This window comes from Lissotriton vulgaris, chromosome 12 (genome assembly GCF_964263255.1).
Source record: "Lissotriton vulgaris chromosome 12, aLisVul1.2, whole genome shotgun sequence".
Taxonomy (NCBI): Eukaryota; Metazoa; Chordata; class Amphibia; order Caudata; family Salamandridae; genus Lissotriton; species Lissotriton vulgaris.
In genome coordinates, this window is record NC_141700.1 from 81,484,837 (window position 1) to 81,505,646 (window position 20,810).

General features: G+C 44.5%; 1 protein-coding gene across 2 annotated transcripts in view; it reads left to right on the top strand.

The window, feature by feature from the left end:
* The window catches only part of RANBP3 (RAN binding protein 3), a 387,515-nt gene that overhangs the window by 293,751 nt on the left and 72,954 nt on the right, over window positions 1–20,810 (top strand). For both annotated transcript variants that reach the window (XR_015302612.1, XM_086947244.1), the window contains exons 13-16: window positions 12,195–12,297; window positions 15,081–15,205; window positions 15,400–15,520; window positions 15,921–16,063. Coding sequence is in view for 1 of the 2 variants with exons in the window: in XM_086947244.1 (XP_086803370.1) it covers window positions 12,195–12,297; window positions 15,081–15,205; window positions 15,400–15,520; window positions 15,921–16,063 (492 nt within the window). In the remaining variant the exon portion in view is untranslated. The remainder of the gene's footprint in view (window positions 1–12,194; window positions 12,298–15,080; window positions 15,206–15,399; window positions 15,521–15,920; window positions 16,064–20,810) is intronic.

The window sequence follows — 20,810 nt, forward strand, 5'->3', positions numbered from 1 at the left end:
CCGATTGGTTTTATAACTGAGGTTCTTATAAGAGGGTAGGGGAGAAAGATATATTGATTGATTCATCTAGATTACAGAGGAACGACTGTTATTAGGAAAACATATCAGGGAGTAACAGCGGCTATGATGAAATGGGTATCGATATGATCGAGCATAGGGTGACTAGAGTTCAAAATCCCGGGTATAGTACCCATAGTTGTGAAAACAAATTAAGAGATAGAGTTGCAGTTCATTAAAGTAAAAAAAGGGGGGGGGGGATACGTGTCATAATGGCAATATCTATCCTATGACAGTCTTAACCCATTATTTATATATAAACTAATTAGCACAAGTGTATTGTGTCTATTCAATTTGTTCATGCAAATCTGTGCTCTTATCATATTATTACTACCAGTCGGTGAACGTAGTCATGCTCATATCAATATCTTAAATCCGTGAGGTGGTTTAATCACAGTGTTGCGTCCATAGCCTGTATTCTGGAGATAAGATAAAGACAAAAAATATTGGTCATTATATCGTTATCACATAGGCATTTATACAGTCTTTTCATCATATCATAATTCATTGGATTCGGTTCTCCTACCCCTCATACAATGATTTACGACTACACAAAATTATATGCAAACAAAAATATAAGTGGGTGTTTAAAAACCATATCAATCAATCAATCAATCATAGGCATTTATAGAGCGCTCTACTTACCCGGAGGGTCTCAAGGCGCTAGGGGGGGGGGGGTGCTGCTGCTACCCGAACAGCCAGGTCTTGAGCTTCTTCCTGAAGGCGAGGTGGTCTTGGGTCAGGCGCAGGTCGGTCGGGAGGGAGTTCCAGGTCTTGGCGGCCAGGTAGAAGGACCTTCCTCCTGTTGTAGTTCTTCGGATGCGGGGGACGGCGGCGAGGGCGTGACTGGCTGATCGGAGGTGTCGTTTGGGAGCGTAGAAGTTGATGCGGTTGTTGAGGTAGCTCGGGCCTTGGTCGTGAAGAGCTTTGTGTGCGTGGGTAAGGAGACGGAAGGTGATTCTCTTGTTGACCGGGAGCCAGTGCAGGTCTTTTAGGTGTCCGGAGATGTGGCTGTGTCGTGGGATGTCGAGGATGAGTCTGGCTGAGGCGTTCTGGATCCGTTGGAGTCTCTTCTGGAGCTTGGCGGTGGTTCCGGCGTAGAGGGCGTTGCCGTAGTCCAGTCGGCTGGTGACGAGTGCCTGGGTGACAGTCTTCCTGGTCTCGGTGGGGATCCACCGGAAGATCTTCCGTAGCATGCGCAGGGTGTTGAAGCATGACGAGGAGACGGCGTTGACTTGCTTGGTCATGGAGAGGGAGGAGTCCAGGATGAAGCCCAGGTTGCGTGCGTGGTCTGTCGGTTTGGGTGCGGTGCCCAGGGCGGGGGGGCCACCAGGAGTCGTCCCAGGCGGAGGGCGAGGATCCCAGGATGAGGACTTCCGTCTTGTCCGAGTTCAGCTTCAGGCGGCTGGTCGACATCCACTCGGCTACCTCTTTCATTCCTTCGTGAAGGTTGGCTCTGGCGGCGGCGGGGTTGTTGGTCAGGGAGATCAGAGTCCCTAAGGGTAGACGGAAGAAGTTCTCAGATCAGAAAGCAATTTACAAATGAACGTACATTTCTTCATCGACGTTCATCCCCATTGGAACAATACTACCTGCCTGGAGAATGAATCTCGATTCTGCTCTGTGTAGTGCTGTCACTCTATCACCACCTCTTACGTGTTTTGGTATACAGTCAAGGACGAAAAATTTAGCCTTAGTCCAGTCCCCATCATGATGGTTATGTAAGTGTTTGGCTGTGCTGTATGTGAAATCTTTATTGGTGATGGCACGCCAATGCTCCAGAATTCTCTTTTTGGCTGGAAAAGTGGTAGACCCTATGTACCATTTACCACAGGGACATGTTACAACATAAATAGCAAATTCTGTATTGCAAGTGATTTTCTTGTTTATCTTCCACTTTTTGTTGACCCTGCTGAGTACCACCTCCTTCACATTTGTACTGTACCTACAGGCTTTGCATTTACCACATGTCGAGAATCCACCCTTTAGTTCTAGCCATGTCTTTTTCTTCTCCATGTGGCTTTGTACGATTAAATCCTTAATCGATTTGTCTCTTCTGTAAGTTATTGATGGGTGTTTGCCTAGTTTGTCTTTCAATGTTTTATCCTGTAAAAGGATATCCCATCTTTTTCTTATTATTTTACTGAACTCTGGTGATTGAGTGTTATAGGTAGTTATTAACCTAATTGGTTCAGTCTAGGGGTCCCGTCTGCACTTTGGTGCTTGAAACAGGGTGTCTTTCCGGTCTATTAGAGAGACTCTAGCCTCACTTTTCTGGAGCATATTCTGATGGTAACCTCTTGTTACAAATCTCCCATACATGGCTTTCTTGTGTTTCTCAAATGAATTGGGGGAGCTACAATTTCTTTTGGCGCGTAAAAATTCGCCAAATGGTATTGCCCACCTGAAGCTCGGGGGGTGACAGCTAGTGGAATGTAGCATTGAGTTTCCTGCTGTCTCTTTTCTGAAAATTTCAGTTTCAATTTTATTTTCAACGATATTCATTCTAATGTCAAGGAAGTCTAGGGTTTTTTGACTATGCTTCATTGTAAATTTCAAATTAAGACAGTTTGAATTCAAAACATTCACAAATGTGGTTAGTTCGTTCTCACCTCCCTCCCAGACAAAGAAAATAATATCGATGAACCTTACCCAAATGTTCACATTTTTAGTCCATTCCTCAAGGGCATCGTCTCTGAGCACCTGTTCCTCCCACCAGCCTACCAATAGATTGGCATAGCTGGGGGCAAAACAGGTGCCCATCGACGTGCCCTGTATCTGCTTATACAGGGATCCATCAAACAAAAATACATTTTCCTCGAGACATAGCTCAATCATTTGTAACAACATAGTAGAATGAGCTTTCAAATGTTTACTTCTGGTCTGTAAGAAGTATTCACATGCTTTAAGGCCGTCTCTGTGTCTTATAGACGTATAGAGACTCTCCACGTCCAAAGATACTAGCCAAAAATGATGCTCCCAGTTAATGTTCTCCACTTTTTGGAGAAAGTCCTTAGTGTCCTGTATGTGAGAAGTTAAACCCTTCACATAATCTTTCAAAAAGTAGTCCACATAGTGAGATACATTCTCCATCAGGCTGTTAATAGAGGACACAATGGGCCTTCCTGGGGGTGTTGTGGGGTTCTTATGTACCTTGGGCAGTAGGTAAAATGTGGGTGTAGTAGGATTTTTATTGATGAGGAACTTAGTCTCATCCCAGTTTAACAGATCATTGTTATTCCATTCATGTATATGTTGGTGAACTCTACTCTGTAGTTTGGTAAGGTAGGTGTGGTTTACTTTAACATAACATGTGTTATCTGACAGTTGTCTCATTGCCTCAGTGATGTATAGCTTCCTGTCCCAAAGGACGACATTCCCCCACTTGTCTGATGGCTTGATGATTACAGAGTCGTCATTTCTTAAAGATCTTAATGCCTCCCTCATTTCTGGTGAGAGATTTTGTTTCTCAGGGGATTTGTGTAGGAGTCTGAGCATGTCATTAGTGACTAAGTCATGGAAGAGATCAATATTATCTCTGGGGAGCTGTGGTCTGAATCTGGACTTAGGTTTGAAGGGGGTCACAATAGTATTGGATTGGCTACCACTCTCTATGGGTGTTGTGTCTAATGTCTGAATTGACGTTTGTGTTGGATCTATTGTTCCCTCTTCATATAAGTCATCTAGAACAGCCTGGAGTTCAATACCGGATGTCATTGAAGTGCTCCCTAAGTCTGGGGTCTGACTTGTGGATTTCTTGCTAGAATGGATTTTGTGCAACTTCAGTTTTCTAGTGAACATATACATGTCAATGCGTGCTTGCGTGTCATCAAAACGGGAATCAGGGCAAAATGTTAACCCTAATTGCAAAACTTCTTTTTCATGTATAGTTAATTGTCTATTAGAAAGGTTTATTACCGTAAGTTCTTTGCTTTGTACATCCATTATTTGGCTTTTGGCATCTGGTTTTTGTTTCCCACTCCAGTACTGTTGGTTTTTCCTTCTCTGCTCTCGTCGCCTTTTGCTCTTCCCCTTCCTCCTCGGCCTTGATATCTTGTCCTCCCTCTGATGGACTGTTCGTTGTCCTCCAGTAGGAGGCGCATTTCGTCGGGAAAAGCCGTTATTTCCGATTGTGCAACTCCATCCAAAGAGCTTGCTTCCGAACTCACACTTGTTTCTGATTGGCGTCGATCTTTATCTGCCATTCCTAGTGCTTTATCTTTCAGGAGAGAGGAGCGGGGTTTGTCGAATTTTTTAGCAAAGGTTAGGATCCTTCCAGACATATAGTCGCGTTCGTCACGCTCAAATTTGCGTTGTTTCCTGGCCATAATGTCTTTTTCAAATTTCTTTATTTTATCGTCCACTAGAGCGAGAATCTTGGTCACCTCCGTTTGGTTAGTATCCTTTGCCAGATCGTCAAGAAGCAGTTGTATTTCTTTAAGTAATTCATTGTGTTCTTCCCACGCATTCTTGATCAGGATCTGCATCATTACTTTGGAACACGCATTGGTATTCTCACGCCATGCTTTGAGAACCTCAGGTTTAGGTTTATTCAGCGTAGGTACTATGAAGATCCTCAGTCCTCTGGGCACATGATCCATCTCAATGTAGTTTGCCAGAGATGTCGCCTCCCACCATCGGCTGAGTTCTTTTTTTCTAAGTCTTTCCAGCTGAATGCCTTTTTGTTTCAGGGAAGGTTCATTTGCCTGGTGTGTGCTACCAGTTGCTGTTCTATCTGTTCCATTTTGCGTTCTCTTTTTGAAAACGTTCTCTGCTGAGGCTTCCCGTCCCTTTAGGAACTCCATTGCCCAGAGTGCACTGCAGCCGCTTGGCCGTCTCCTACCCGGTCGCGCTCCTGCAAACAGTTGCCGAGCGAGTCCTGGCTGTCGCTCTCGTTTTCACCTCCATCTCGCTCCGTGTAACTGATTACTGCGATTTCCTCGTGGGTGCGGGGGGATTCTTCAGGTTGCAATCACGCCGAAGAGATTTGTAACGAGGTCCTGTGAACAGCCGGCGGGCGGAGATTTCCTGACTTGCCGTCACCTTCCAAACTCGGCGCAGCTCTCCGCCCTTCCAAACGGGCTGGGGCTTGTGTCTCGAGCGGGCGCCACCGCTCACGTAGATTCACTCGAACCTCCTGCACAGCGACGTGAAGGAATCACAAGCCACTCCAGCCGGGTAGATTATCAGGTATTCTTTAATGGGCACAAAGAAGACGCGTTTCGAGCACACAGGCTCTTGGTCACATGACCACCACGGACATAGTTTCTCTTTAAATAACATGACACAACATAGAATAATGGAGGTGAAGAAAAGACTCATTGTTTACATCACATTGAGCTTTCTATTATGCTTTAAAAAAAAAAGTAAACTAGATCATGTGAATACATGTAAAGAAAATAAATAAAGCACAGTTTCAATACATTTGTGTTCTGAAGCAAAACATTGTACAATTTCTAATTCAATTAGTACAAAATTAAGGGTGTAGTACCCGATTGGTTTTATAACTGAGGTTCTTATAAGAGGGTAGGGGAGAAAGATATATTGATTGATTCATCTAGATTACAGAGGAACGACTGTTATTAGGAAAACATATCAGGGAGTAACAGCGGCTATGATGAAATGGGTATCGATATGATTGAGCATAGGGTGACTAGAGTTCAAAATCCCGGGTATAGTACCCATAGTTGTGAAAACAAATTAAGAGATAGAGTTGCAGTTCATTAAAGTAAAAAAAGGGGGGGGGGGGTTCGTGTCATAATGGCAATATCTATCCTATGACAGTCTTAACCCATTATTTATATATAAACTAATTAGCACAAGTGTATTGTGTCTATTCAATTTGTTCATGCAAATCTGTGCTCTTATCATATTATCACTACCAGTCGGTGAACGTAGTCGTGCTCATATCAATATCTTATATCCGTGAGGTGGTTTAATCACAGTGTTGCGTCCATAGCCTGTATTCTGGAGATAAGATAAAGACAAAAAAATATTGGTCATTATATCGTTATCACATAGGCATTGATACAGTCTTTTCATCATATCATAATTCATTGGATTCGGTTCTCCTACCCCTCATACAATGATTTACGACTACACAAAATTATATGCAAACAAAAATATAAGTGGGTGTTTAAAAACCATATGGTCAAAGGATCAGAGTCCCTAAGGGTAGACGGAAGAAGTTCTCAGATCAGAAAGCAATTTACAAATGAACGTATAAAATCTGATATCGTTATAGATGGTTTTAATATGTTTTCTTTCGAGAACTTGCACAATATGTTATAAAGGGGAATTTGGTTTTTATACCTATCTGCCCTGTGTATTTTAAGATCATGTTCTAACAATGTTTCAGCTGCAGAACTTCCTTCTGGGTTCTATCCTGGAAACGCTGCAGGCTTTGTGGGCACTACTTACTACTCTGATACAAGCATGTAAATCTATGAAAGATGTAATACTGGAGAAGGAATTAGTTACTTACCTGTACACTATAGTTCTCCAGTATTAGCTTTCATAGATTCACATGCGCCCGTCCACCTCCCCGTTTCTCAGGCAGAACCTGTTATCTCGGTATTTATCCATGTCTCTCACTCTGGAACGGAAATCTGAGGCAGGAAGATTCTGCTGGGGAGTGTGAAGGCAGGGCAGCAATGCTGATTAGCTGACTTTTGGACCAAACAATGAGGAGGTCTGGTTACCAAATACTACAGTCCCTATGGGCTTTTCTATGCAGTTTTCTTCTCTATGATACTGCTTTGGTCATTCTGTTACCGTGAGACTCCCACCATGACGACGGGGAAGATACAAGCATGTGAATCTATGAAAGATAATACTGGAGAACTATAGTGTACAGGTAAGTAACTAATTCCTTTTCCCGCCCTAGCTGCGGCTGCCGACAGCAGTGCAGGGCCCGACCTGGATCAATGCCAAGTACAGTGATAATTTTACATTAAGATAAAAAAGTTATTCAGATTTAGATTTTAAAAAATTATCTATTTAGTGTGAGAAAGTGCCATCTTTCTTGCATTGGTCTGCCCCCACTTCTTTCTGAACTGCTGATGTGATTTTACTAAGTGTGCCCTGGGTTCCTGCCAACCAGGTACCCAGGGCCTGTGTTCCTTCCCTAAAATTGTGTTGAAATTAAAACCCACCTGTCAGCCCCTTGTAAATGGTACCCAAGGTACCCAGGGCATGGTGACCAGAGAAGACCCCTGAGGACTGCAGCACTTATTGTGTCACCCTCAGGGGCCCTGTACCCTGACACCCACACACTGCCTTTGCAGGCTGAGTGTCTAAGTACAGAACTAAACAAAGAGTCTACATGGCACACATCCCTGTGTGCCATGCCCACAAAACGCACTGCCCTGGCATACTTAAGTCACCCCTCTAGCTGGGTGCCCTATGCCAGAGGTGTGGGCACAGGTGCATGAGCCCTGTGCCCCTACAGTACCCTGGGCCATTCCTGGGCACTGTAAGTGCAGTGATGCCATTAAGAATATATGGTGCTGGGAGTTTGTCATTACGAACTGCACAGCACCATAATGACTACACTGAAGACTGACAAGTTTGGTACCAAACTTCTCAGCACATTAAACCCGCACTGATGCCAGTATGGGATTTAATTTAAAATGCACCAGAGGGCATCTTAGAGATGCCCCCTGAAAACCTAACCTACAATCCACGTCTGGGCTGAGTGGCTGCAGAGGCCGCCATACAGCAGACATGTTGCTGGACCCCTGGGTGGAGAGCCCCCTGCTCTCCTGGGCCTGTAACAATGCACATCCTGGGCGAGGTGCTAGGTCTCCTCCCCGAGGATGGGCAGGTGGAAGCTTCAAAGGCATGCCGCCTCTGTGAGCTTCTCCAGACCATTTGCTGTACTCAGCAACTGGCCCCCACCAGTCCTAACCCCCCACTCTGGCGCGAAGACTGGCGGGAAAAAACGAAGTCAGGAAGGGGGGGTGTGCCAGCCTGTGCCAACCCCACCCCTCAGGTGGGGGAGACTAGGTAAAGCACGACCCCGGGCTCCGGCCATCTTGAAAATGGGGAGCCCTGCCCAATCACAGCTAGGCTCCTGCCCCCCTCCCACAGGAGAGGACCAGGCTAGGGGTGTACCCACCCCAGGACAGGGACCCATTGGTCCCTGCACTTGCCCTACCTGTAACGTCCCTAAATTCAGTATTTAGGGGCTCCCTGAACCTTCCTTCCTCAGATCCCGATAAGAAAAGAAGAAAGAAGACCAAGAGGAAGACGACGCGCTGCGCAGGTGCTGACAGGACGACAACAACTGACTTGGCCCCAGCCCTACCGGCCTTCCGATCCTGGAACCTGCTCCTGCCTAAATCCCGGTGACTCCTGCGGACAGCAACCTTGGGACACCCATAGGACCTGCCTGCCTTGACCCTCTTAAAGACTGGGACTCCCATCAGCAGAGGCTCTGCTGCAACAACCCCCTGGTGCCAGCCAGGAAGCTCCAGACCAGCCCACTCTGCGCCCGGCCCGTGCCAGAGTGATCCAAGACCACGAGGACGTCCCCCCGGCGACTGGGACCTGAAGTCCAGTGCCCAAAGGCCCTCCTCGACGAACCAGACGACGCCTGCAGACTCAGAACCAGGGGCCACCCCAACCGCGACCAGCAGAGGGTAAGCTTTTCCGACACCCAAAGACACCCCTGCACGCGGCGCCCTACAGCCCCCTGTACCTCCATTTGGGGTACCTACCTGTGCTCCAAGATCCCAACTTACCTCTCAAAGTGCTGGTCGCCCCTGGAGAGTCTCCGCCCCGAGCCTGCAGCCTTTGTTCCCTTTTTACCTTTCCCATTGGATAACATTGATCGCCCGACTGCTCAAAAGCACCCTGCATCCAGCCGCTCCAGTACCACTTGCTGTGTCAGCTTTGCCCTATCCTGCTTCCCCCTTTGCCCTGAGCAAGTGACCAGGAGCCCAGCTCCCACAGCCGCGTGACCTGCTAGCCAGCAGGCACCAACCGGAGGCCCCCTGTCCCTCATTGGATAACATTGGGCCGAACTACCTCTGCACCCGGCCGCCCCGGCGCCGCTGAGGGTGAACCAACTGTACCTACCTGACCTTGGGGGATCCCTGAGTCTATGCCCAGAAGCACAACTTCACCAGTCGAGTACTCACCTGGAAACCGGTAACTCACTTACCTGCCTTTGGCTAACATTGACTGGTTTGACTCGAAAATTCTTCTAAGTGTGAAGTTTTGGAAACTTAAAATATTCATATAAAATCAACCGAATTGCGAAGTACTCACCTGTGATCAGGACATAAACTATTTCTGTACCTTGTAGCCCAGTACTGAACCGCAAAAGTAATCCTTGCCAGGTTTACTAGTAACCTGAATTTTCTCCATAGGAATCCATTGTCTGCTTTTCTGTGAAATTTCTTCAAAATGTCTACTTTTGAAAACTGGAAATATTCTTTAAAAATCATACAAAATACTGAAACGAAATTACTTACCTGTTTTAAGTTGAGACCCCAGTGCTGGACACAGGAGCCCAGTACTGGATTACCAAAGTAATAAGATCGAACTTTACCTGCAACCTGAATGTTCTCCCATTGGATAACATTGCCAGATTTCTGTTGAAAAGTTTCTAAGTGTGAACTTTTAAAATAGCTTTATATTCCTGAAAAATCACTGCAATACCTAAAACGTTTTTGCTAAACTGTTTTCAGCTTAGACCCCAGGACTGAATCTAGGAGACAGTCCTGGAACTACCAAAGTAATCTACAAAGTAATCAACTGTGTTTATATAAGAAAATCCATTGAGCTCAATGCTAAATTGTGTGTAGAATTGTGTTGCCTCATCTGAGACCTCTCGTATTGAGAACAGTATATTTTGATACCTGTTGGTTCTAGAAATAAAAAAACTATATCTTTGATATATAAACAATTGGCCTGGAGTTCAGTCTTTGAGTGTGTGAAACCTTTTGCTGACTGAGTGTGTAGAACAAATGCTTTACACTGTCCTCTGGTTCTGCCTTACAGCTCGACCAAGCTACCACTTTGGAGAGTAACTTCACACCTGGCTTTAACCTCTGTTATACCTCTGGGGTTTGTGGACTCTATACACACTGTACCCTATTCTGGTCCAGTATATATATAGAGCCACTTTCCCACATTTAGTTTAAAAAACAATCATATATTCAAAGAATTCACATTTCAATTAAGGGGGCACTATTAAACTCTTAGCGTTTAAGTACATTTTGTTTTTTTTAAAAAAGCCAACTGGCTCATTAATCGGAATGAGACGAAGCAATTCTTTACATAGCAGCACTATCAAACATTGAGCTCATGATATATAGGGTGTGTCTCCACAATGAGCAACACACTACAGGGCTAGAACAATCTGAAAAATGGTACTAGTCCTGCAGGTTTAATACCTTGAAAAATGTCCTCGACCTAACAGTACTTGACCTCCGTCTCTGAAAGCAGAGCAAATGTGACATTGCTTATTTGCTTTGTCAGCAATAAAAAGGCCTTTAAATCTTGATATCTTGTCACATTTGCTCTGTTTTCAAAGACGGAGGACAAAAGTTAGTCTGTTTTCCTGCTCGCCAGAAAGGGCAAGTAGGACCTAAAAATAGCTCGACCTCATAAAATTTACCTCGCAAATGCGAGCGGTCGAGTGGATTTGTCGAGCCCTACTCTACTTCCATAGCGCCTGTGGTGGCGCACATGCGACAGTCTTTCAGCGATCCCCCAATAACCACCTCCTCCATAGATTCCCACCCTCCAACAGTGTCCCTCATCTCTCAAGTGCCCCTCTCTCACACACCATTAATTTGTTGTACAACACTACTCATAACAGTGTTGGGTGTCGGAGCACCTTTCGTCCCACATGTACATTATACAGAGACAATGAATCCTGTGTAATCAGTCTATATAAAATGTTACATAAGACAATGAGGATTAAAGGATATAGGAATGACATGTCATCGATACTAGTAGGCAGTATATTTTATGAGTGTTTAGTTTGCAGAAGCATAAACTCAGGATTTAAAACATACCCCAGTGGTTGGGGTTAGCATTACTAATAAGTCTCTATTTCCAGCCAAACGCACCCTTTTAGCAACATTAGGATAATGAAAGCCAGAGAAAAAAAGCATAAAGTTCTAACCTATACCATGCAGTTTGCTTGCAGCACTTTGATAAAAAATCATAGGTCACTGTGCTATATTAGGATTGTGACTTATGAATTGCAATAACAAAAGGATCCCTGTGACAAAAGCAGTAACCGCTGGAGCTATCCGCATAAATACAGTTCTGTAATTTGCATGGTACACCTTCTTTGCAGCAGGCATATTAACCCTCTACACTATCTTATGAAAAGTCAAAACTCCCACTAGGCAAAGATCCATCTCTCTCCAATAGGAACATTAATCACCAGTGTCATGTTGACATTTTATTGTTGCCTGAAAACTGCTTAACACAGCGCAACCCTAAAACCAGACTTGATCAACAGACATCCTAATGTCATATCCTTGAAGGAGCTCTCCTAGGCGATAATAAATGAATTAGAGGCATGGTAAAAAAAAAAAGTGTTTGCCAAGTCTTTACTTAAAATTATCCTGTTCATAGAATTTATTTCAAACTGCCCCGGATTGTCCTCCTGAAATGTTCCATTCTTAGTTGATGTAGCAGCCCCTTTGTCTTCAGTGCGTGTCCTGGGCCTCCTGCTGCGCAGCCTGCCGTACAGGAAAGAGTTTTTATGCCTGCCGAAAGTTACAATAAAAGGACATTTCCTTGAGGCAATGCAGCTGATGTGAAAACACTTGCCGCATGGCGTCGGCAAAATTGTATTTTATTGTTCCTCTTGCTCTTGTAAGTGGCCAGGGCGCTCCCAGAGACAGTCTGGGCGCAGGAAGAGGAAAGGCTGCATGCGCGTAACCTAAAGGGGACATAGGTCATAACAATTATCAGCATTTTTAAATGCTGTTTTTTTCATCAAGTGTAAGTTCGGGTTACTTGCATGTTTGCTTTACAATAAGATCCAACTGTGATTAATTATTTTCCCATTTACTTGTACAACTTTAAGTGTCCATGTTTTATCTTGCAGCCTGCTTGCTTAGAAATAACAGTTCTGGATGCTTATGGATGTTTATTCTCTCCACCAGAGTCCACCTAAACTCAATGAACTTGGCACAGAGAGTACCAGGGAAAATGCTGGTGTTGAGTCTGGCTCAGAGAGTTCATCACAGGAAGCAACGCCAGAAAAGTGTAAGCTATTACTTATTCTTTATGTATGATTAAGCACAAGGAGAAATGGTTTAAAGTAAGACTCTGAACAAAACATTGCATACCATGTTACTTAAGCTACTATCATCTGCCTAAGCTTTTAGGCTGGTACTAATGTTGCAATGTTTTACACTTGATGTTAAACTCAAGGAAAAAATAAATAAACATACTTGGAGATTATCTTCTACCATTCCAATGGTCCAATTTTCTTTCCAAAAATTCCTCAGCACCAAAACATGGGTCCGGTTACTCTCTCAAAAATGTCTTTCATGCCCTAACTGTTTAGGTGCTGCAAGCTTAGGCAGGTATTTAACACCGCTGTCACGGTTTGCATGTGGTTTTAATATAAAAAACTATTTACATTCTCATGCTAAGCTTAGTATAGTATCTTGTGTAGCTATTTGTGTGCTTGACGTTTAAGGTGTGTTTGAACATTTGAGCATCTGGAAGCTACCATGCTCTGTCAGTCATCCATAAACTCATGTCACAAACCTCAACCAGAGATTAATTGATAAGTAAACGGGGCATCAATAGTTTCCACTTTGTAGTCAAATAGAAACTGATTGTAGAACATGTCAGTAATCAAAAGTGTGAATGATTTTGCTGAACTCCTGGAAAAAGAAATACCGCCATTTTAAAATAAACATTTTTACAAAACCCACCATTCTTACAAAACATTAAAGTGAATTATTACATTAAAACCATGTTCAATGGATTTAAAAAATGGTCATCATATTCTGTCAGTTAGCTGCAAAATCATGTGCTTTGTGGACAGGTGTTTGATTGGTTTCATTTTCGATGACCCATAGACCATTTGTTTTCTTATTCAGATGATTGAAATACTGCATATTAGGAGCATGAATCTGTTATTGATTCACACACCATTTATAGCCTTTCACCTAGTAGTTTGAAAAGGTTTTGACCTTCTCCCTGAGATTGTGTAATGAAACGTATGATGCAGACTGTGCTTCAGAGTGGCCCAGGCATCAGCTCCATCTCCTGAACTTGTCTGTGCAAGAAATGCGGATGCGGAAAATTAAGACCAACCTTCTTGATGTCAGTGGCGGTTTCAGTGTAAATGTAAAAATCTTTTCATATAGTGAATGTTGATTGCTAATTTTCAGATTTCTGAATTATTTCAGCGTTTGATATCAACAACTGTGGGGCAGGCTTCATTTAATTAAATCCCAAGTTGCTGTCAAAAGTCCCCCTGGACCTATAAACTCATTTGCGGTTTTGTAACCACTGGTGAGAGATGCCAAAGGAAGATGGTGCAAGGCATGCAGCACTCCAGCATAAAGCAGCATAGCTTCACAGATTGACATTAGTAAGATAAGGAAAGTCTTTGAATAATAAGCATGGCACTGAGGGATACATCACAATATCCACTCATTACCAAGAGTCCGACCGACCCTAAGCCCACTCTATATTGTATTGTAGATAAATTGTCTTCAAGAAGACAAGGGAATTCTCTGGAGCAAAGGGGAAATGTGGGCAGACATAGCTGCAGTGTGTATGGTAATATAAACTCCTAAACACCACATGTGCGTCTATGGGAGAAGTGTGTCTGTCTGTGGGTTTCACTTAATCAGGAGAAATCTGCAAGATCCCACATCAAAGGTCAGCTGTGGAATCCAGGATGGCAAGTGGGCAGAAAATATAACCATTTGTTTAGGAGATATTCTGAAGTTGATCAATCATAGAGTAATATCAAATATATTCAATTAATGCAGGGTGGAAGAATGTGGTAAATTGAGAAACAAGAGCCCTTTAAAGAAGATCAGATATTGCCTTTTGTCTTAATATGAACTATTGTATAATCATCTGTTGCAAATTGGGCATACCCAAAATATCCTTTCGGTATTTTGAAAAAGGCTATTTTGTATTTCTATTTCTGACCATTAACGTTTGTATGAAAACTGTGTAATTTGCTTATTCTTTGGCCTGTTTGTTTTTTTTTTTTTTTTTACAACAGAGGTGGTTTTCATTGAGTAGTGAAAGAACCAAGCTAACCCATTTACCTTTTTTAAGTATAATACTTTATCTCATTACTGTGTACAAATCCACTGGAGCCCTCACCTATTGAGCCCTGTTTGGAAAAAAAGGAGTTTGTAGGGGATGGAATATATGAGATTTTTCTCTAAAGAGTTCTAAAGAGCTGATCTACATATTTACCAGTCAATTCATTATAACAACATTTAGGGTGCCAGTAGACTGTAGTGATTTTTAGCTCCCTGTCCTCCTTCAGGTGGAGGAATAAGAGAAGGGATCTTGGTTGAGTTTGCCCACGCGTTGGCCCCCTTGATTATTGTTTCGTCATGTTTTTGGTGTATTATCCTACCCCCATTGAACATGTTTCGGCGTGGACATCTCCGGGTATAATTAGGGCATCGACTGAATAGACCTTAGTGATTCAAATGGTGGGGTGTATAAGAAAGCATCTCTGAGTGTTTGTTTCTTCTATATCATAATTGAGCAATTGGAGTTTGTCCAAGAGCTGGCAGAGCAGTCAGTTATGCTGTACTGCTCGATGTGTGATCGAGGTGGCTCAATTGCTAGTTTAAGCACATCGATTGGGCACATTGAGCTCCCACCCACCCCCTCTTGAGGGAGGATATTTAGCAAACAATTGCCTTTGATATTAAACTACTTCAAAAATAGCTTCTCTGCTTGTCATTGATTGTCTACTGTGTGGAAGAAATTGGTTTGGTGTTATATCAATTGTAGCTTTCAGATTCTAAAAGCCTATTATCTCCTTGTTGCAGCTAATAATATTTCTGAGTCCTTGGCAGAGTCTGCTGCAGCTTATACAAAGGCAACAGCAAGGAAATGTTTGCTGGAAAAAGTAGAGGTGATAACTGGTGAAGAGGCTGAGAGCAATGTGTTACAGGTAAAAAAACATATATAAATATACGTAGAACTCTGTGACTTTGCAGTTTTCGTTCATTGTTAGGATGAACACAAACTACAACTTCATATAGACTGCACAGTAGCGTGTTTCTAGAAAGAATAGGGTGTGAGATAAACTACTTGGTAAGTATGTCTCTTACCAATAAATATTTTCATGCACCTCCTTTCTGCCAGATCCAATGCAAGCTGTTTGTGTTTGACAAGAACTCCCAGTCATGGGTAGAAAGAGGGAGAGGACTTTTGAGGCTCAACGACATGGCTTCAACAGATGACGGGACATTGCAATCTCGACTAGGTGAGACAAGATTATAGAGACTGGTTTAGGGTTCTGTACGATGACTTATGGCATCCACATTTGCATGATTTTCTGTTTTATTGAGTGGTCAGAAACATAAAACTGGAACTGTTTAATAGTTCAAAACAATGTTCTTAATTTGGTGTATGGACACTGACATAGATGTTCTTTGTGTAGCCTGATGGAATTACATTTGTAAGTAAGTTTACACTTCCTTTGTCTTCGATAGCTCCATATGCTCCTACAAGAGCTTGTTTGGAAGACTTCTATAACCTAGAGTGGGGTTTGTAAGGGAAAGCAGAATGGCTTCCTCATCATGAAGTTCTGTCTTTTGTATTTTCATGTTATTGTGCCAACATTGTGAGGTGTGCCTTAGATCAATGGGTTTTTCTTTTTCTAGTGATGCGGACCCAGGGAAGTTTGAGGTTAATTCTCAACACCAAACTCTGGGCTCAGATGCAGATAGACAAAGCCAGTGAAAAGAGTATCCGAATAACAGCAATGGACACAGAGGACCAAGGAGTGAAAGTGTTCCTCATATCGGTGAGCAGGAAGCCTCGGTTGAATAAAAACATGCAAATGCCACTTTAACGAAGAAAGTCTATGGGCCGCCGTGATTAGGAAATTGATGTCAACAGGGACTGAAATTGAAGGCTGACTAATTTTAAACGTGGGTTGTTGAGGGGTTCCTTACTCCAGTATTGGAACTTTCATAGCTTCCCATGCTTGAATCATTCCTCGTCGGCGAGATGGGAGACTCGGTATACATAAAATAGCAGTAAAAGAAAATTACAAAAGAAGAAACTAGGCCTAAGCCCATTCTTCTTTTGCAATCTATCCGCCTCTTTATGCAAAAGAGCCCAAACAATTCTGAACACCCTCTAGAACCTTGCTGAGAGAACCTCAGATTTTCTACCGCACGTTGTGCAAAGGGAGTCTCCCTTGAGCTCTGCTCACTTCAACTCTATTCTACAGTTTTTTCAGCAGTTTTTTCTTCAGGATTGTTTGATATTTCTTCTTGGAATGTCTTACAAAGAGAAAAAAGCCCTTTTTAGGTCGAAGGCCTAAAAGGCTGCGCTTGCGCAGTCTTAGGCCGGAGATTTAATGAGTTTGAGTAGCGGCGAAGGTCCCGCCTCCGTGCCCCCTCTCTCCTTCATTGGCTGGCTTCCTAAACGGAGGCCAGCCATTGGAGGAGAGATGCGTCACTCCAAAGAAGCCCCGTCTTTTTCGGATTTGGGGGCGTGATTTTTTGCGTTCTTTAGACAGTGACGTTGTCTGTCACTCAGAACCACAAAACCACGCCCCCAATTTCGAAAAATTCAGAGCTTCCCGGCCGCCATTTTGTTTCACCGCAGTGAAGGTGAGCATCGAGCCTCTGCCTCTGCCCCCATTTACGCATGTTTGTGCCGTTTTTCATGCCACCCGATTACAGGCCGGTCCCTAATTACAGGCCGGTCCCTACTTTCCTGGACGGTGGCTGACGATGCGCGGTGACTTGCCCTGACAGACGCAGCAGCAGGCAGAGACGGAGCTCGACGGCCATGGCACCTACAGCAGCAGTATCTCCTTCAGTGCCCCCGGACGCTGTTTTTCCGCGCGGTGAGTGATTCCCTCGCCCCCTCCCCTCCTTCTCCCTTTTCCTGGGTCCTTTCACCGCCCCCTCCCGCTGTTTGTGGCTCCCGCCCCCTCCCGCTGTTCGTGGCTCCCGCTGTCCCCACCTCCCGCCCTCTCCCGCTGTTCGTGGCTCCCTGTCGGCCGTGCTCCAGCCCTAGGAGTCACACTCATGAGTGAATGCTCGTATTCAGTCGTCTATTGATTTTCTCTCATGCCACCGCAGGCCGACAGAAGAGAACCGTCGGTGCGTTTCCAGGGTAGTTGTGGGAGGGCTGCTGTGAGAATGGAGTGTTGTGCCGAGGTGAAGGGTGGGAGTGGGCGCTCGTGAACGGATAGCGCGAGGGAGGAGAGCAGATGGTCGAAAGGCGTGAGAGTGGGCAGCAGGAAACGGGGTGGGGGTGGGGGTGGGGGGGATACAGTAATGCGCAAGAAAGCAAGGGCGGACAAATGGAGGGAGGGATGCCTCGAGTGGTCGGAGAAAACAGGGCTCTGGGCCCCATATGGAACCGTCATCCTGCTCTGCCCCCCCTTCCCTCCGCCCGCAGCTCCGTCGTCCTGCTCTGCCCCCCCCCTTCCCTCCGCCCGCAGCTCCGTCGTCCTGCTCTGCCCCCCCTTCCCTCCCCCCACAGCTCCGTCGTCCTGCTCTGCCCCCCCTTCCCTCCCCCCGCAGCTCCGTCGTCCTGCTCTGCCCCCCCTTCCCTCCTCCCGCAGCTCCGTCGTCCTGCTCTGCCCCCCCTTCCCTCCGCCCGCAGCTCCGTCGTCCTGCTCTGCCCCCCCCTTCCCTCCGCCCGCAGCTCCGTCGTCCTGCTACGCTCTAGCACTGTGGAGCAGTTACTCATGCTCGAAGAAATGTTTGTTAAAAGGGGACTATAACGGGGCATGCTTTGGGGGCAATATTGTTTTATGGCTGACAGATTGGGCGTATTTGAAACAACTGTTGTTTTGCTGTGGGAGACGTGAGCTTAGATGCAGACGCGGACTAGAAATGTGCTACTATACTACCCTTATACATTTGTTAAGTATGGACTTTCTTGCAGATTTTAGTTTGGGGTGTGTTTTGTGAGCAGATATGAGTGTTGGATGTGATAATTGCAGGGATGAGCCTGCGGTCTGTTCCTAGAGGCACAGTTGCGACTTTAGGGTGTATTGTTTAAGTTGTAGATGTGAGCTTGGGTTTTGTTGCTTGAGATGCGATGTGAGTTTCTGGTGTATTGCTTTAAGTGCAGATGTGATCTTCGGGTGTAGTGCTTGAGGTGCAGATGTGCTGCATTATTCAGTGGTGAGATTGGAATGTGCTGCTGTAGATGCATTCCGCGTGCTTTGGTTGTACTGCGTCCTCAGGCAGGTGTCATCTTGGGGTGTTTTTCTTCGATATATTACTATGGCATGTGCCGCTTCAGTGTCTGTACTCGTGAGGTTGGACAATGCTTTTATGGGGAGATTGTAGGTTGTCCCGCGCTTAATTGGGGAAGATGTGAAATAGGGACATGCTGCTTTAAGCGCAGATGTGTGCTTGAATGTGCTACTGTAAATCAGCCCTGCTCTGTATGTACAGCTTTAGATGCAAATGCGAGCTATGGTTGTGCTGTGATAAGCAGTTTCCTAGGGTAGATGCGAGATAGATATGTTTTGATTTGGGCCGATGTGACCTTTCGGCATTCGTAGGGACAGGGTTGAGTTTGAATGTTTCTTCAGGTGTTGTATGCGAATAGAATGTGCTGCTCTAGGTCCACATGTTGGCAAAGCATTGCGGCTTTAGTGAGGATGTGAAAATGGGATGCGTCGTTTAGGCAAAGATGTGCATTTGTGCTTTGCAATTTTAGATACAGACTTGAGTTTGGGACGTTTTGCTTTGGATTTGGTGCTTCAGCACGCATCAGGAGTTTTGAGTCCTCTTTGTTGCAGTTGTCAGTTTCTTCTTTTCTATTTTAGGAGTAGGTACACGAGTGTGGATTTGAATTTGTGGAAGGTATGAACTTGGGGGGCCTTTATTAATGTCATTCTTTATCTTAAACTTATTTTTGAACTGAACTTGGGGGGCCTTCGTTGCAGATGTCAGCTTGAAGCCGCGCTGATCGTCATGCGGGACATACAATGTCCTGTTTACTTTACAAGGTGTAGGAGGCAGGCTAATTTGGGCTTCCCATGAATCTGAATTGTGGCCTGGCAGCACGGCATGGGGGCTTTGACTGACCTCATAGAGTATGGCGTAAGGAGAGGGCTCGAAAAACAGAGGCTGCTATGTTTCGAAAAGGTACATCTTTTAATCAACCAACCACCCAAAGATCAGCGTCAAGAATGGCAGTAGTTTTATTTGGCAGTAAATGCATGGAAGCAGCAGCCCCGCGCAAACTACAAATAACCGTTACAGCTATAACGGGACAATCTTAGCTTAGATCACCTGTTTGTAGTTTCCTCTCCACTGGTGTTTGCAAATGTTTCAGCACATCATTTTAAGTAGTTGAAAGTAATTAATGTCTTAATTTTTTTTAATTTACTTTGTCCTTTGATTTTTTTATTTTGCCGTTACTCATTCTTTACTTATCTCAACTATTTCCCTAATTATAATTGCCCCGAAACGAGCTAATAGTCACAAGTAGAAGACTGTATCAGTTCTCCCATGAAGTTATTTATGGCTGGAATTTACCAGCAGCGTTAGAGCTGATCCATGACTGATGCACTCTAAAGTGACGCAAGGTAGGCTGACGTGTCCTTCTGCGCATATGGAACACGTGTGATAAATACAATCTGTTTGCTGTGACGCTACTCCCTTCCAACCGGCCCCTCTTACACTAAGGACGTGTTTTCTCTGACTCATAGGGCGCCAATAGAAAGGGGGCACTGCGTAGCTCCTAGATTAGAAGATAACATCTGTCTTAATTGCCAAATAAGAGGGCGTCAAAGCGTTGCTTCACCAAAGGGCAAGGGTGTGAGTGGCAGGTCTGACATCTGTGAGGCTTTCGTGTCCGCCTAACTCTGTTAAGGGGCCAAAAGGAGACCCATTTATTTTACATATTCACAGAGCACAGTATTTTATTGTTAAACACAGATGCCACTGAATTGAAACTAAAATAAACTTTAAAACGTGGCATTCGAAAGCTACTCAAACAGGAAAAAAGAGGGGGTTGGCACACGTAACATAGAATCTGGCTCATACAGCCAAGTACAATATTTGTAGGTATTTCTAATGGGATGAGCAGAGCATCCTTTTGTCTGACGTTTGTTTCAAACTAGGATCGATCATTTTGCATGACTGACAGGTTAGAGCAACAGATCTAAAGCCACATTACTTTACTGACCGATCCACAAACTATGGAAACCCGCCAATTCCGTTCTGTGTGCAGAAAGGCTTAATTGCAGCTAGCACCCAGCGTGTAGCGCAGTGAAGCCGATTCACGGCGCTACATATTTGCTCTGGTTCAGCATCGATCTTGATTCCAATTGATAACCAGTCATACACAAATGAATGAGATCCGCCCAATGGCATGACCGCTAGCCACTTACAGATTATTATACTGTACCAAAAAATGGGCCTCTTAAAATCGGGATATGTGGAAAGAAATCGAGTCTTGTGCTAAAGTGCGGTGCAGTCTCCTAATTTACATTTTTTTAAATGTCTTGTTTCAAAAACACGTTCTCTCTTGATGACCCTTGACCTGTACATTATTACCGATAG